The sequence below is a fragment of the Myotis nattereri genome (genome assembly GCF_964212035.1).
Source record: "Myotis nattereri genome assembly, chromosome: 1".
NCBI lineage: Eukaryota > Metazoa > Chordata > Mammalia > Chiroptera > Vespertilionidae > Myotis > Myotis nattereri.
The window spans coordinates 1,834,599-1,850,949 of record NC_138075.1 but is presented as its reverse complement, the minus strand read 5'-3'; the positions used below and the strand labels follow the sequence as shown (position 1 = coordinate 1,850,949).

General features: G+C 68.6%; 2 protein-coding genes across 2 annotated transcripts; one reads left to right on the top strand and one right to left on the bottom strand.

The window, feature by feature from the left end:
* Positions 1-962: 962 nt before the first annotated feature.
* Positions 963-3,860, top strand: LOC308530282 (nutritionally-regulated adipose and cardiac-enriched protein homolog; the record flags this gene model as incomplete). Its single annotated transcript, XM_081106834.1, has 4 exons — positions 963-1,073; positions 2,462-2,591; positions 3,343-3,378; positions 3,649-3,860. The coding sequence occupies 4 exons, from the start codon at positions 963-965 to the stop codon at positions 3,858-3,860; spliced, it is 489 nt and encodes a 162-aa protein (XP_080962960.1).
* Positions 3,861-6,327: 2,467 nt separating this feature from the next.
* TMEM179 (transmembrane protein 179) lies at positions 6,328-14,930 on the bottom strand. Its single transcript, XM_081106890.1, has 4 exons — positions 14,565-14,930; positions 9,888-10,025; positions 9,047-9,125; positions 6,328-7,996 (listed from the first exon to the last, which is right to left on the bottom strand). The coding sequence occupies exons 1-4, from the start codon at positions 14,867-14,869 to the stop codon at positions 7,817-7,819; spliced, it is 702 nt and encodes a 233-aa protein (XP_080963016.1). The 5' UTR covers positions 14,870-14,930; the 3' UTR covers positions 6,328-7,816.
* Between the last annotated feature and the right edge of the window lie 1,421 nt (positions 14,931-16,351).

Here is a 16,351-nt window from a genome sequence, read left to right as displayed (position 1 = left end):
CCCTGCATCTCCCGCTCACCCCCAGAGGCAGCCCGTTCCCTGTGGGGCGGCCCCAGCTTCCTCTGGCCTTGATTGACCCACCTGTGAAATGGGTGTATGCCCCCCACCCCCGGCCAGGCACCCAAAGGACTGACGGTCAGCGCCTGGCTTCCTACCCCTGCGGAGGCCCAGTGGGGTCTGCACCGAGCAGGACTGGCGAGGTCCCAACATCAAGGACCCTTCAAAGGATGTGGAAGGAAACTCACCCCAGAGGGGCCAGGGGAGAGAAAGGGGTGCACAGGAGCCTCGCACAACCAGGGGTCACAGATGACGGCGGGTGCCAGGTCACACCGAGTGCATGAGCAGGGAAGGGGAGGACAGAGAGAGCCAGAGCCGGAGCCTCACTCACCCCACCCCATCGTTCACGTCCTGAGCCTCCCCATGAAAGGAGGCAGCAGGTGTTTACTGCAACTTATCTGTGACCTCGAAAAACTGACAAAAAACGCGAACTTCCTGAGTACGGATGATGGAGTGGGGCTGTGAGTGGGTAGCAGCCCGGGAGTATCCACAACCCTGGAGTAGCACCCAGCCCTGGAGTAGCACATCCCTGGAGTAGCACAGCCCTGGAGTAGCTACAACCCTGGAGTAGCACCCAGCCCTGGAGTAGCACCCAGCCCTGGAGTAGCACATCCCTGGAGTAGCACGGCCCTGGAGTAGCTACAACCCTGGAGTAGCACCCAGCCCTGGAGTAGCACGGCCCTGGAGTAGCACCCAGCCCTGGAGTAGCACAGCCCTGGAGTAGCACAGTCTTAGAGTAGCACAGCCCTGGAGTAGCGGCAGCCACTGAACCTGATCATCAAAACCTGGGCATCGGGAAGCGAGGTGGCTTCCTGGGGTATTTCTCTTCCTTTTGCTTTATTCCCGCTCGTGCTGCTGCTGCAGTACGCGGTGTCTTTGCCTCTCTTAGGACCATGTCACAGTAGATGAGGACGGCAGCACAAGCCTTGAGCCCCGACTCCCGGCCAGAGGCACGACATCAGACCAGAAAGAATGTGGCGGCCGCTCCGGGCTCCTCAGTGCCCAGGGCGGGGAAGGTAAGGCAGTCTGAGGGCCGTGGTCCCCGCCCAGGGCCGCCGGGGAAGGGACATTGAGGGGCGACGGGCAGGCCCAGGGAGGACACGTTGGAGGTTAGATCTGGCAGAGAGGGTGGCAGGCCCCAGGGCGGGGCACAGCGGGACCAAGCTGCACGTGCCCATCCTGGGCCACGGGCAAGGCTGCAGCATGCCAGGGAGCGGGTGAGGGCGGACAGAGGAAGCCAGAGGGATGGAGAGGCAGGGGTGCGGTGAGAGGAAGCAGGGGCCGTGGAGGCTCTGGGGCCGGGCAGCGACCGGTCAGGTACCTCTCTGGCGAGCTCACCCTGGCAGGGGGACAGACGGCGGGGACAGGAGGACCAGAGAGGCCGTCAGGAGGCAGCTGGGACAGGTCTCGGCCTGGGACAAGGAGTCAGGACAGGGGGCACTTGGACAGACAGTGGGGACGAGTCCTGGTCCAGCCGCCCAGCTCACGGCCAGGCCGGGCCGGCTGTAGGCACGGAAGTCCCAGGCGAGGGAGGGCACAGCCGTGAGCTGGGCCACACCCAGGACGGTGGGTCTTGCGCCCACGTGAGATGACCACCCCCCGAAGGCCAGCAGCAGGCTCCGTGCGGCCGGAGGCCCCCGCCGGGCACCGTCTCAGCTGTGGCCCCAGCTCACAGGGTGTTCACACTCCACACAGCCCGTTGTCACCATTTTACCGACGAGAACACAGGCTCGGGAGGCCTGGTCACTGCCACTCCACCTTCCAAAGCCACACCAAGCGTGCGGGCGGCAGGCCCTGGCCGGAGGCCTGTGCTCACACCCCTCACCTGGTCCTGGGGGCAGCGACACGGGCCCAGCATGTGACCCAGGGCACTGAGCTGGGACAGGGCGGGCTTGGGCCCAGCCTCCTCCCTGGTGCTGGGGCAGAGGACCGCCCCCCCCCGCCCCCCGCCCGGGGCAGAGACACCCCCACCCCCACCCCGGGGCAGAGGGCTCCAGGATCAGCGGGTCGGTGGGGACAGATGGGGCAGGAAGACGGCCCCCGTGGGTGCCAGTGGCTGCCGTCCTCACCGTCATTGTTGCCATTATTATTGACTCGTAGGAATGGCGAGGATTCGTGGGGGTTGGTGGGGAGAGAGCCTGGGCAGGAGAGGCGGCCCTTCGCGGTCACGGACCACACCTATGGCAGGCCAACACCATCTGATCCTGAGCAGGGCGTGCGGGGGGTGAGGGGGACACAGGCCCAGGGACCCTGCCCCCATCTGGTCCCCACGGCGGGTCTGGCTGCATAAACCCAGAGGAGCTGCAGGGCGCCTGGCAGAACAGCCCGTCTCCAGCCTGCCAAGGCTGGGGTGGGGGGCGGGACCCCATTACCGCCTCTTCCCTCTGCTTCCCGCCTCTCCCAGGAGGGTGACAGGAAGTGCCCCCCCTCCATCCTGAGACGAAGCTCGCTGGAGGGCCGAGGCCGCCGGGCGGAGCCACAGAGGGCCTCGAGGCGCGTGCGGTTCCAGGAGCCCTTGGAGGTGGCCGTCCACTGTAAGGGGGCGCGGGGCGTGAGGCGAGTGGCCGGGGCTCCTGGGGGGCCTCTACTCAGGGCCTCACGGCCGTGTCGGGCTGGTCTCCTCTGAGCTCGGGGTCTGTCCCAGGCCCACGGGGTTGTGTGCAGCTACGGAACTTACAGCTGCCCGCCCTCGAGGCTGGCGGCCGAGCTCCGACCGCCCGACCTTCTCTAACGCTCTCCCCCAATGGGCCTGGCCGCCCGGCACCTGCAGGACCCCTTCCCCTCTGACTCACTCTGTGGGTGAGGGCTGAGTGGCAGCCCCTCCCCTGAGCGGAGGGGACCCCACGAAGGCAAGGGCCCCGGAGGTGAGAATCATGGGGACACCTTAGCTCCTGCCCACCACAGCCCCCCAGGAAGGGCTTCCTGGGTTCCATCAAGTTGTGCATAAAAAGCGGAAGCAGAGACCCCAGATAGGGAACCAGGCCCAGACAGGCCGAGTTCTGGGCCCGAGTGGGTGGGACCGGGTGGGGGTCCCTCCCCAGGTGCCCACCTCCGCTGCCCCGGGCCCAGGCTGCCTGCGGGTCACCACACCCCAACTCCACAGGCCCTGAGAGCAGCACCCAGCATCCTGGGGCCCCACATTCTGGCCCGAACTGGGAGCGGGGAGGCAGGGCAGAGCCGGTGGTGCCGAGCAGACTGGCCGGTGGGGGTCCTCTGGGTGGGCAGAGTGAGACGGGAAGCCCTGGGTGCCTCCTGCCCCAGCCCACCCTCAGCTCTCCTCCCCAGACATCGCCGGCAGGGAGCACGTGCCCGCCACCAAGGGTGAGTTGTGACCCCCTCCCCTTCCCAGGGGTCCCCAGAACCCCCCCCCCCAGTGCCCAGTGCAGCCCCAGCCCCAGGACACCATGGGACATCCCCCCAGAGGCCGGGCAGGGATGGGGCCTCCACACCCACAGGACCCCACCCCATGGGCAGCCAGGGTGCCAGCCCCGCCCCCTCTGCGCCTCCCGCCAGCCCCCAGGGAGGATGGAGTCCCGGATCCTGGGGGTTGGGGGATGGCGAAGGGGCTCACAGCACCTCCCTCGCCCCCAGCGCCCCGCCGGCCCCGGCCCCGGCCCCGCGGCGGCTCCCTGCTCCTGCGGCTGGGCCTGTGCGCGCTGCTGGTGCTGCTGCTGGGCCTGTACTGCGGCCGGACCAAGCCCCTGGCGCTGGCCCTGCAGGACCTGCGGGCCCGGCTGCTCGCCCTCGCCCTGCGCCTGCGGCAGCTGCTCCTCACCGGCTGGCACTGCCTCCTGCAGCTCTGACGCCCGCGCAGCCCGCAGAGGCCCCCGGAGGGGGTGGAGCAGCGAAGGTGAACCTGGGACGAAGGGGGCGGCAGGCGGGGCCCCCAGGGCTGGAGTCAGCACAGCCCCTCCTGGGTCACAGCCCGGGGTCCACTGGGAGCTGTTAGGAAAGGACCCACCACTAAAATCGGGACCACACGCCCGGCCCGGGCTGACCCCCTCGCCCCTCCCTCGTCCCTGGATGGGCTGGGTGTGGCTCCTGGAGGCAGGGACCCTGCCCTGTACCTGGGGTCCCTGGAGAAGGGGAGCGGCCTGTAGCCTCTTAGGGCCTCGGGGCCGGGACCTGGAAACCCTCACAGCTGGGTCCATGGTGGGAGCGCGGCAGCCCCTCCCCAAGCCCCTCACAGGCCCCCACTGAAGCCGCATGGGGTGGGGGCGCCCAGGTCAGACCCTGCCCTGGGCCCAGCCTGGGCTCCTCCATGCCCCAGGGGAGCGTGTCCTCCGCTCCCGCCCGGCCATCGCCGCCTGGGGTGGGTGGGGCTGGGGGCGCCACAGGCCAGGACCCCCACAGCCTCAGACACGTCCCACACCAGCGCGGGGCCCATGGGGCCCAGGACGTTTGTGGACGGCAGACCGAGGGGAGCCACTCGGTGACAAGCTCCTGGACCGTCGGACCGGCCTGGAGTGGGGAGGCCGGAGCACAGCAGGGCGGCCTGCGGTCAGACACCAGGAGGGACAGGCGGAGCCGCCGGGAAAGCCTGCAGACGGATGGGGGTCACCCTGAAAGCATCTGTCCCCACCTCGTACGTGGGGACACTGACTATTAGAACGCTCCATGGCCCTGTCCCCTGCAGCTCACTCAGAGGGGACACGGGGACCCACCGGCCATAGAACCCCCGTCAGGGCTCAGGCCGAGGTGGGGACACTGGGAGGCCAGCAGAGAGGAGCCTTGGCCCAGCGGGGACCCCGGCCTGGTCCTTGGGGACCCTCAGCATCATAGGCCCCTGACCGTGCACCCACCCAGCCCCCAGGAAGTCACTCGCCTCACTGCCCCCCGGAAGAGGAGGGACAGATTGTCGCCCATTTTCCAGATGAGGAACTGAGGCCCGTGGCCAGCCCAGCTCAGCCCTGCAGCCTGCCCGCTGGGGCCGCACTGCAGGGAGGGAGCAGGCCGGTCCTCTCGCCGAGGCCTGGTCACCGCGGCGCCGCAGACGGACCGGCTGGCTCTGCCGGCCACGGACGCTGACCCGGTCTAGGACAAAACTGCCCACAGTGGACACGGTCAGCCGGAGACACGGACACCCGTCCAGCTCACCCGGGGAAGCCCGCTGGGCGCAGGGAGGGAGCCGCCCGGAGGGTGCAGCCGGGCGGGGCGAGGGGATGAAACACTCACACGGCCGAAACCCGCCCACACCGGAGGGGCGGGATTTGTTTTTATTGTGACTTTGAGAAATAAACACATTTAAGTTGAAGAGCCTTTACTTTCGAGTTTAGCCAGAAGTAGAATTAAAGCACGGAATCCGTTATCAAACAGCAGGGAGAAGCGATGGGTGCCCCCCCGCCCCCCGTCGGAGCCCCGGGACCCACCTCCCCTTCCCGTGTGCGGAGTGGGGGGGGCCCTTCCCTGCCCGAGGCGGGGGCACCGCTCCTGTACAGGCCCCGCTCCGGGCCAGCGCCCCTTCCGGGAGGCGCCGGGTGCAGCCGGCGGAGGCGGGACCTGCAGGGAGTGGACCCGGGGCTCTGCGGGCCGATCGAGGGGCCGCCCAGACCCGCTCCAGGACCCACAGGGCTCCCCGAAGCTTGGGCGGACCCGTGGGTTCCCCCTTCCCGCCCAGCTGGCCGCTGCCTGGATGGGGTGCGGGCAGAGCCCCCCGCCCTCTGCCGGGGACAGACGCGGGGCCGCAGGGGCGGGGAAGGGTCCCCATGGCCGGCGCACTAAGGCTGCCAGGCTGGGCCGGGGCCAGAGATCCGCTCGGGGTTCTCAGGTTCTGCCCAAACCCCTCTCCCAGTCCCGCTGCTCCGCCTGGAACCCAAGCCGGCTCTGCCCCCGGGTCCCTCCTCACCTGGCCCCGCCTCCCCGGGACCCTCCTCACCTGGCCCCGCCTCCCCGGGTCCCTCCTCACCTGGCCCCGCTTCCCCGGGACCCTCCTCACCTGGCCCCGCTTCCCGGGACCCTCCCTCACCTGGCCCCGCCTCCCCGGGTCCCTCCTCACCTGGCCCCGCCTCCCCGGGACCCTCCTCACCTGGCCCCACCTCCCCGGGACCCTCCCTCACCTGGCCCCGCCTCCCCGGGACCCTCCCTCACCTGGCCCCGCCTCCCCGGGACCCTCCCTCACCTGGCCCCGCCTCCCCGGGACCCTCCTCACCTGGCCCCGCCTCCCCGAGACCCTCCTCACCTGGCCCCGCCTCCCCGAGACCCTCACCTCCTGGCCCCGCCTCCCCGGGACCCTCCCTCACCTGGCCCCGCCTCCCCGGGACCCTCCCTCACCTGGCCCCGCCCTCCCGGGACACCAGCCAGCGCAGCAGCATCACGGCAGGTGGCCGGCCGGCACTTCCCCAGCCCAGTCTGCACCGCACCCTCTCCGGCCCCTGACCCAGGCCCAGGCCCACGGCTCTGCAGGCCCCGGGCCCCTCGAATGGGAAACAGACCGTCACCGCATCGAGGGCAGGAGTGGGGAGCGGGTCTTGCTGCCGGGGAGGGAGCAGCAGCGAAGCAAGCTTAGCAGCTCGGGGCAGCTGAGGAAGCTGGCGGTGCTTGGAGCCCGGAGTGGGTGCTCTTACCCCGGGTGCCCTCCTGGGCCGGACACGGAGGAGGGTGGAAGGCGGGAAGCCCCTGGAGCAGTTGCTCCACATGCGCTGTGTGGGCGGTGCTGTGTCCTCGGGGGCGGCGCCTCGGATAGGAAGGCAGCCCCCCGCCCCCCCTACCCCCCCCCCCGCCCCAGGGGCATGGGGCTCCCGGGTGGATGGAGATGCAGGGAGCTGCCCAGCGCACCGCACGTCCACACCTGCTCTGGTCTTGCCCCCTCGTCCCGTGCATGCTCACAGGCGCGCACACTGCACACACAGTGCACATGCACACTCACGGGCACACACACTTGTACATGTTCAATGCTCACTGACTCACACGTGTGCACACTGCACACACACAGCAGTGTATGGCACGCTCATACACGCACACTCTTATGTGCACACACTCATGTCATATGTACACTAATATCACATACATGCACAGCCTCACATGCACACGCAGACATGTGCAGCGGCACCTGGCCCCTCCCTCCAGCACAGGCCCAGCCCACACACAGTGAGGCAAATGCTGGGGCCCAGCCACAGGGGCTCCCCACCCCCAACCCGGCACTGCGGCCACCCCCAGGCCATCACCTGAGTCCAGGCCAACATGCCTGTCCCTGCACTTTCAAAGCCGAGACCAGGCCTGGACACCCAGGGGCCCTGGAGCAGGAACAGAGGACACAGCCCTGGGCGGCCGCCGGGGGGTCACAAGGTGGGGCCACATGTGAGCTCCTTCCTGCACTCGCCCGGCTCCAGGTCATGGGGTGCTTGTCCCCCACACCTCTCAGGAGCCATTGGCAAGGGTGTCCTGTGGGCATCAGGGCTGGTGGGGTCGCTCTGGGGCTGCCACGAAGCAAGCAGTCACACCTCCGCGGGGGTGGGGACAGGACCTGGACCTGAGGGTCAGGGGTCTGAGAAGGTGGGCGCTCCCCCGGCCTCGCCAGCCAGGTCTCACTGGGCAGGTCCTCGGAGCCCCGGCCCTCTGTGCTGCCCGCCCCCCCCCCAGTCACAGTCGGTGGGAGTCGGGGCGCTGGGTGAGCAGGGTCTCTCAGATGCACGTGCCGAGGGGAGACATGCAAGGCTGCAGGACTGGCCCGGGGGGGCCCAGGCAGACCCGCCAGCCGCTCCGGGACCGGGAGAGCGCCCCAGGCAGTGGGGGCGCCGCTCCCCCCGCGCCCCCCTCCAGCCTAGATGACTGCGCTCTTCTCCTCCTGCGCCGGGGTGCGCGCGCCCGGCCGGGCCAGCAGCAGCTCCTTCTCGTGGACCAGGCTGTCCAGCAGGTCCTGCTGGCGGTAGTTGTGGTAGACTTTGACGAAGGCCAGGACGGTGATGGCCAGCCAGGCCAGCCACGAGGCCCAGAGGCCGAACTGCAGAGCCGGAGGCCAGCGTCAGGGGCCGGCCCCCACCGCGCTGGCACCCCGCCCCCAGCCCCTGGGAGAAGGACGGACCTGCTGGGAGGGCGCAGGGACACTTTGGGGTGAGGACAGGGACAAGCTGGGGTGCGGCCTTTTGCTTCCTTCCCCACGACCATCACTCTCCAGCCCACGCGGGGCGGGCGCTTAGGGAACCGCCCTCACCCCAGGCTGGCGCCCCGGTCCCTCAGGCGGGCAGTGGCCGGGTGGCCGCCCAGCGCCCAGGACAGCCGGTCCCTCACGAAGCCTCTGCAGTTGCCACAACAAACACCTTCCTCTGCTGTCCCCAGGCCGTTGAAAGAGGAGCCGCGGACTCGGCCGGGCCTGGGCGTGTCCCGGGACCCCACTCGAGGGGTCTGCCATCAGGACCCCCCAATCTACTCGCCGGGAACTGGGGCTGAAGCCCTCCCTCTAGGTGCCTTGGAAAGCATCCCCGCGGGGTCCGCTCCTCTCGGCAAAGAACCTTCACCCTCCGATGCCCAGACCCCCAGGCCTCCCCCGAGAGAGTCCTCAGGTTGCCCGGCCTGCGCGGCCAGCCTGGGTCCGAAGGGGACCCGGATGCTGGGGAGCCCTGCTCGGGGCTAGAAGGAGCCGCCCCCACCTGGCGGCCCTCGTCAGGGTCCTCAGTGTCCTCCGCTGGGAGGGATGCACATAGTGAGGGACAGGCCATCACTGACCACCACCCTGTCCCCAGATGCCTGGGTTCCAGCAAATCCCCCAGAATCCACCACGGCCTCCAGGTGGGCAGGGCTGGCCCCCCATTCTGCCTAGAAGCCCCGCCTACCCAGAAGCCCCACCCACTTGGGAGCCCTGCCTATCCAGAAGCCCCGCCCACCTGGAGGCCCTGTCTGTGGGGAGCCCCGCTCGCCTGGAAGCCCCGCTCGCCTGGAAGCCCCGCCCACCAGAGGCCCTGCCTGCCTCGAAGCCCCGCCCGCCCATCTGGAAGCTCCGCCCACCGGAGGCTCTGTCTGTGGGGAGCCCCGCCCGCCTGGAAGCCCCGCCCACCTGGGCAATGGCAAACTGGTCATAGAAGGCAGAGTTGTCCAGGTTCAGCTCCAAGTCGATGTCCTGGAGCTCCTCACAGCTGAAATGGCAGCACACGGGGGGCGTGACTCCAGGCCACGGAGCCCAGAAAGCAGCTGCAGCAGCCGAGGGGCAGGGGCTGTCCTCAGGGCGGGGGAGGGGGGCCCACAGGGACCTAATGCCTCCTCTGCAGCCGAGACCTGCAGGCCGCCCCGCCTGGCCCTGGACGGTGGGGGACACCACGCCAGCCTCTGTGGTCAGGGAGACTGTCCCTGCCCCACTGCCCGCCAACGCGGGACCAGCGGGATCCACCACAGGCCTGTGACGGCCACACACCCCATGATGGGCAGCCGGCCGGGCTTGGCCTCAGGGAACGGGGTGAGCCAGGCGGGGCCTCCAGGGCCCGGGGCCTCCTGAGATGTCAGGACAGTGAACCGGAGCGTGAAGCCCCAAGAGAGGGAGGCCAGAGGCCTGGGCGCGCCCTGGAGGGGCTGGGGGAGAAGGGCTGGAATTGGTGTTTGTGAGGGAAGAGAGAGCCCCGATGACCACACCCGCCGGGCCCGCCCCTCGGCTGCGTGGACACACCCAGCTGCCGGACCTGGAGCCCACCCGTCCGGTCAGTCACCCACCCACACGCCAGCGGGCTGAGGCCGCGGGAAGCTCAGAGCCGCCCCAGGTGGGGGTCCTGCTCCGAGTGAAGCTGCAGGCTCCCTTCGGGAGGGGCAGGGACCTCCAGGGGCCGGTCGGTCCTGAGAAGGGGGGCAGGTGCGTGCAGGTGCGGCGTGGGGATGAGCACAGCCGTGGGCGCGGGTGGCGGGCGCACCTGTGGGGCACCGAGCCCTTCTCGGTGACGGCGTCGCACCACATGGTGAAGCCCACGCTCACGATGGTGCTGGCGATGAAGACGAGGAAGACGATGAAGGCGCTGACCAGCAGGTTCAGGAAGGCGTAGAGGAAGGAGCTGCAGGAGGGATGGGAGGGGCGTCACTGCACCCCCCAGGTTCCGCCCACCGCCATCGGGGCGGCCAGTGGGAGGGCACCCCCACCCTCAGGTTTCCAGCTGGGCCGAGTGGGGGTTGCCAGGGGCCACCTCCCTCACCAACAGGCTCTGGTGCTGGCCCCGGGCGGCCCACGCTGTCCGCCCAGCGACCCAGACCTGGGAACCTTGGTCACCCCGTCTCCCAGAAGGGCAGGCCAGACCTCAGCCCCAGGCCACGTGGACCAGCAGCACAGGCGCCGGGAAGACAGGACACCCTTCCAGTCCGTGACCCGCGTGGCCCCCAGTGCAGGCAGTCGGGGCCCATGTCGGGGGCGTGCCCAGGGCCCTGCTCTGCCCTCTCCACTGAAACCTAAAGGCTGAGCTGTGCCCAGGTGGGCGGGAGACCCAGGAGGCAGGGCCCTGAGGGCGGCTCTCGCTCAGGGCCAGTGGCACTACCCGATGGGCAAGGGCCTCCCAGGGTCCCCCCAGACACGGCCCCCTCCCCAGGATGCTGTCACGGCACCGATGGCCAGGGCAGCGGTTGGGACGGACGCTGCACACACAGGGTTAACACCGTCTTTCTCCCGAAGCCTCTCCGGGTGCCCTGCCTGGATGTGCCGTCTCCATGGTGACAGCATCCCGGGAAGCCCTGGGAGGCCCTGGCAGGCAGATGGGTCGTTTTAACCCGGTGCTCCCCAGCCGTCAATCACAAGCCACTGCCACCTGGACGCTCTCGGGGCTCCGCTCAACAAAGCTGCCCAGGCCCCCTGGCCGCCTCCCCCCCCCCCCCCCCCCCGGCCCGTCCATCTGCCCTGAACAGCACAAGAGCCCCGGAAGCCACAGGTGCCAGATCCACACGCCGATTCCTCCAGTCACAGCCAGGGTGCCCCGTGCAGAAAGCTGCCCCTTCAGTCCTGGGCACGAGCTGCCAGGCCCCGGCTCTGCACGGACACACCCCACACGAGGTGGTGGCTGGCACCATGGACACCGCCTGCCCCACAAGCTCAGGGCCTGGCCAGGAGCCCAGCACTCGGCCCAGAGGGTGGGCTCTGCCTTGGTCTCGGTGGGGACCCCGGGTTGTCTGTGAGGTTGGCCTCCGGAGAATCGTGTGTGCACTGACCCTGAGCACGTGGGCCTCTCAGACCCGAGTGTGGTGGGCAGTGGTGCTTTGGGGCCAGACATGAAGGCTGCCGATGGCCCCGAGAGCCGCGTCCATCCCAGAGAGCTCACTCTGATGGCCCCTCTGGCCGCCTGGCTCTCCCGCGCTCCCGGCTGGCCCAGCTTTGCCCGCCTGGTCAATCGTAGACCAGTGGTCGGCAAACTGCAGTCCCTTGAGTGTGGCTCTTCCACAAAATACCACGTGTGGGCGCGCACATACAGTGCGATTGAAACTTTGTGGCCACACTCAAGGGGCCAAAGAGCCGCATGTGGCTCGCGAGCCGCAGTTTGCCGACCACTGGCATAGACTAACCAGCCGCGGGGCAGGAGCTGGCTTCTCTGGTTGACCGTCTTGCCTGTGGCTGGACGAAGCCGACCCCCTTCCCGGGGGCCCAGGGCTCGCGCACACAGCAAGCCTGGAGGCTTGGCCCGAGCCGGCCTGTGAGTCTGGGGCGACATGGGGCCAGTGCATGGCGGGAAGCAGCAGGTCTCAGGCGCAGGCAGCTCTGTCCTTCACTCGACAGACACTGACTCGGTGACTCCCGGTGCCCGGAGCACACGGAGATGAGCAAGGTGCACGCCCCCGGGGGTCGGCCCAGCCCAGGCCCCTCCGAGGGACGGCCGCACCTGGACGCCAGGAGAGCCCCGACCGGGCCCACACCCGGAACTAAGAGGGGCAGCTGGCACGTGGCGCCGACGCCACGCGACTCACTGCCTGCCGACAGGGCCGCGTGGGCGACGGCGGGCAGGCGGCCGCACGGGCACGGGGCCTTGGGCAGCAACTCCTGCGGCCGAGGAGGACTCCGCACAGACGTCTCTGGAGAAGAGAGCAGCCCAGACTTCGCTGCCACACTCGAGGCCTGGACGGAGGTCGCTGGTGGGACAGGAGGGCCCCCAGGACTGACACAAAGGGGCGCAAGACCCAGAATGATCCTCCGCCCAGGCCACATCCCGGAGGACCAGCGCCCGGGGCCTGGGCCGATGAGCGCAGCGACGAGCGCGGGGGGCACAGGCCCCAGCTTTCCGCCTTTATCACGGGGGTGGGGATGACGGCTGCACAGAGCCAACCGCCCCTTTGTATAAGGTGACAAGGACGGCCCGGCCGGCGTGGCTCAGGGGTTGAGCGTCGGCCTATGAACCAGGAGGTCACGGTTCATTCCCAGTCAGGACACAGGCCCGGGTTGTGGGCTTGATCGCCAGTGTGGGGCGTGCAGGGGCAGCCGATCCATGAGTCTCTCTCATCAGTGCTGCTTCTCTCTCTCCGTCTCCCTTCCTCTCTGAGATCAATAAAAATATTTTTAAAAAGAAGAAAAATATTTAAAAAAAAAAAGATGGCAAAGGACGGAGCTGACGTTCTGAATCCCCCGGGTTTGCTGCCAGTTTGCGTGAGGAGGGCAGTCTCTCCCCCCCCCCCCCCCCCGGACTCCGTGACCCGGACTCCTGTCTGCTCCTCGCTCCCCGCCTGCCCCAGGCCCTGGAGGCCGGTGCCAGCTCTGAATCCCCTCACCCTGAGCCGCATGGCCAGGCGCCCTGGACAGCTGCTGCGTCCTCATCAACTGGACCCTGAATGCCTGAGGCCACGCGTCCTGTGGGGACAAGCTGGCATGATGGGCATGAGCTGAGGGCCAAACTGTGGCCCCCACACGGCCTGTGCCCACCGCCCTCAGCTTCACACTGAAGGGGCCTCAACCCGCCCACCCTGCTGACCGCCCCAGCCTCCTCAGACCCCAGCTCGTACTCAGAGACGCATCCCTGCCCCACCCAGGAGGACGCCACCTGGGTGACACCTGAGCCTGGCGGTGAAGGTGCAGGTGACGTCTCAAACGTGTCCTCAGGGCAGGACACCCCCCAGGGACTGGCCTGGGCTCACCTTGGGCCGAGCCCCAGCCTCACAGCCCCTGGAGGCCTCCCCAGGCTGACGTGTGACTCCCTGCACACCCCAAATCCAGAACCTTCATGTCGAGGGCTGAATCGTGTCCCCAGCAACATGTGTCCAGTCCTCACCCCGGCACCTGTGAATGCGACCTTATTTGGAAATAGGGCCCTGTGGCTGTCATTAAGCCAAACATCCCCTAACGGTGGCCTCCTGGGTTTAGGGGGGCTCTGAGCCCAGGGAGGGGTGTCGCTATGAGACTATGAACGACGGAGAGGGAGGCCATGTGCAGACAGACCCGGGGCCTGGAGTGAGCAGCCCTAGGTGAGGACCGGCCGCCAGAGCTAGAACGCGTGGGGCAGGGGCGGGGTCTCCATCCGAGGGAGCCGGCCTTGACCCCTCGACTGTGGACTCCCGGCCTCAGGACTGTAAGAGCGGGTGGCCTTTGTCCCGGCAGCCCCGGGAACCAGATGGGGGCTGCTAGGCTTTCACCCCTCCTCCAGCTGTCTCCCCCACCCCAGGGGAACTGCATCCCACCTGATTCCAGCATAGTGCCCAGCAGGAGGCGGCAAGGAGGAGGCAGGGAGGCTGGAGTTGGGGAGGAGGAGGCAGGAGGTGGGGAGTAAGGGAGGCTGGAATTGGGGAGGAGGAGGCAGGGAGGCTGGAGGCAGGGAGGAGGAGGCAGGAGGTGGGGAGGAATGGGGGCTGGAGGTGGGGAGGAGGAGGCTGGAGGTGGGAAGGAGGACGCAGGAGGTGGGGAGAAGGAGGGAGGGAGTCTGGAGGTGGGGAGGCAGGGAGGCAGGAGGTGGGGAGACAGGGAGGCTGGAGGTGGGGAGAAGGAGGGAGGGAGGCTGGAGGTGGGGAGGCAGGGAGGCAGGAGGTGGGGAGACAGGGAGGCTGGAGGTGGGGAGAAGGAGGGAGGGAGGCTGGAGGTGGGGAGGCAGGGAGGCTGGAGGTGGGGAGACAGGGAGGCTTGTGGAGACAAAGCAGGACCCTCGCACACCTGTCCGCGCCCTCGCACCCCCACCAAGGCCTCCAGGGGTTCCCTCCAGACCCCCTCCGCCAGCCGCCTTCCCAGGACAAAGGGGATGAGGGGAGGGCTCCCAAGTGGCCAGTGTCACAGCGCCTGGCCTGGTCCCAGAGCGCAGGCCCCAGACCAGGGCGTGGCGCTGCCCGCGGTGCTGACGGGTGCGCCCTGGCTGCCCCAGCGCGGGAGGCCCAGGGATGACGGTGCTACACCTACAGCGGGGAGGGGGTGGGGGAGTAAAGGCCCGGAAGCGGCAGGTGAGGCACCTCTGCGGAGGGGCGCACTGGCTCCCGAGGAGGATGCGTGAGCCCGCGGCCCTGGCTCTGCGTGTAGACAAAGGGCCGTGCGCGTGGAAGCGCTGAGGGTCCAGCGCGGACGTGGTCGGGCCTCCGAGCGCCCGGGGAGGGGAGCGCTGTGGGCTCGGGAGGGGCGCCGCGGGGCGAGGGCCGCGTCCCCCACTCACCCCTCGTGGCCCTTGCAGAGGAAGAAGAGCGCGCGCCAGGCGAGCGCGGCGGCGAGCAGCAGCGAGAGGAGGCCGGCGAGCAGGCCGAAGCGGCAGGCGGCCGGCGGGCCCCACTCCTGCACCGTGAAGCGCTCGCGCGCCTGCACCGTCAGGTTGGCGCTGAGCCACAGGCCCTCGGCGAAGAGCAGGCAGCGGCCGCGGAAGTCGTGGCCGTTCTCCGCCAGCGGCACCACCGCCACGAAGCTGAACAGGAAGGCCAAGAGGTAGCAGGCGCACTGCGCGAGCAGGAACTGGTTGAGCGCCATGGCGAGGCGCGGCGCGGCCGGTGGGAGCCGGGAGCCGGGAGCCAGGAGTCGGGAGCCGGGAGCGGGGCGCGCGGGAGGCTGCGCAGTGGCGGCGCCGGGTCCTGCGCGCCCCGCCCGGGACGCGTGCGCAGCGGCCGAGCAAGGGCCGCGCCTGCGGTCAGCACCACGGACAGCTCCCGGGGCGGGCGGCCGCACAGGGGACCAGGGTGCCCCAGGCCCCTGAGAAAGGGGCCAGAGGGGGATATTGGTAGGTCGGCCACCCAGCACCGTCAGAGGCCCCGGGAGCCTGTGTGGCCTCGCCTCCGCTGGTGCTGTGTCCCCAGCTCCCCATCCGCTCAAGGAAAGGAGGCTGGGCCCCCCCGCGTGGCTCCGGGGTTGAGCATCCGCTTATGAACCAGGAGGTCAGGGTTCGATTCCCGGTCAGGGCACAGGCCTGAGTTGCAGGCTCCATCTTCAGTGTGGGGTGTGCAGAAGGCAGCCGATCAATGATCCTCTCATCATTGATGTTTCTATCTCTCTCTCCCTCTCCCTTTCTCTCTGAAATCAATAAAAATTTTTGAAAGAGAGAGAGAGAGAGAGAGAGAGAGAGAGAGGGAGAGAAGGAAGGAAGGAAGGAAGGAAGGAAGGAAGGAAGGAAGGAAGGAAGGAAGGAAAGGAGGCTGGGAGAGAGAGATCCCGGGGTGGGGGGCTGTGCAAGGTGCCACAGTGCCTGTGGGAGTGGGGTTTGCAGTCCCGCGGGCATGATTCTCTGCGGGAGTCCGGGAATGAGAAGGATGGGGCACGCCCTGGACAGTGTTGCTCAGTGGATAGAGCATCGACCTGTGGACGGAAGGGTCCCCGTTCGATTCTGGTCAAGGGCATGTACCTCGGTTGCAGGCTCCACCCCGGCCCGGGCCCAAGTCAGGGCATGTGCAGGAGGCAACCCATCGATGTGTCTCTCTCACATCGTGTTTCTCTCTGTCTCTCCCTCTCTCTTAAAAATCAGTGGGAAATACCCTCGGGTGAGGATTCACAAGAGAGAGAGAGGAGGAGGGAGGAGGGAGAACAGCAGGGGAGCTGGGGCTGGGGGGATGGCTCAGAGGCCGTCCGCGGGGAGGCCGGGCGGTGAGGCCTGGGTGAGCACAGGGGAGGAGGGGGAGCGGGTCCGAGCTCTTTGTGCTTCTGCAGCACGAGCCCTCGGCAGGGACATCTGTTCCACCGCCTGACACCCGCCTGGCCGGAGCCGGCATCTGTAAGATAAACAGTGGCTGCCCGCACCTCATCACACAGCCTGCGGCGGGCCTGCTGGCGCATTCGTTAATGGGATTAGTGCCTTTCCTAATTCCCTTGAAGGCGAAGGCGCACTGAGCCCAATTCCCAGGGCGCGGAGGCCGCGGCGTGGCTCCGTCTGAAAGAAACGGCCGAGCGGTTTAAAACCGCATCAGCGTTCCTGCGGCAAGCGGCGAAGCCAGGTTTCCCTGTTACTGCCCCGCAACACATGCT

What these genes read in the sequence shown, in the direction of transcription:
- TMEM179 (XM_081106890.1), bottom strand. Translation starts at nt 14,869, where the DNA reads ATGGCGCTCAACCAGTTCCTGCTCGCGCAGTGCGCCTGCTACCTCTTG. An exon ending in CTCTGCAAGGGCCACGAGGG is followed by an intron (nt 10,026 to 14,564) that starts GTGAGTGGGGGA and finishes TCCCTCCTGCAG; the next exon opens with CTCCTTCCTCTACGCCTTCC. An exon ending in AAGGGCTCGGTGCCCCACAG is followed by an intron (nt 9,126 to 9,887) that starts GTGCGCCCGCCA and finishes CTGCCATTTCAG; the next exon opens with CTGTGAGGAGCTCCAGGACA.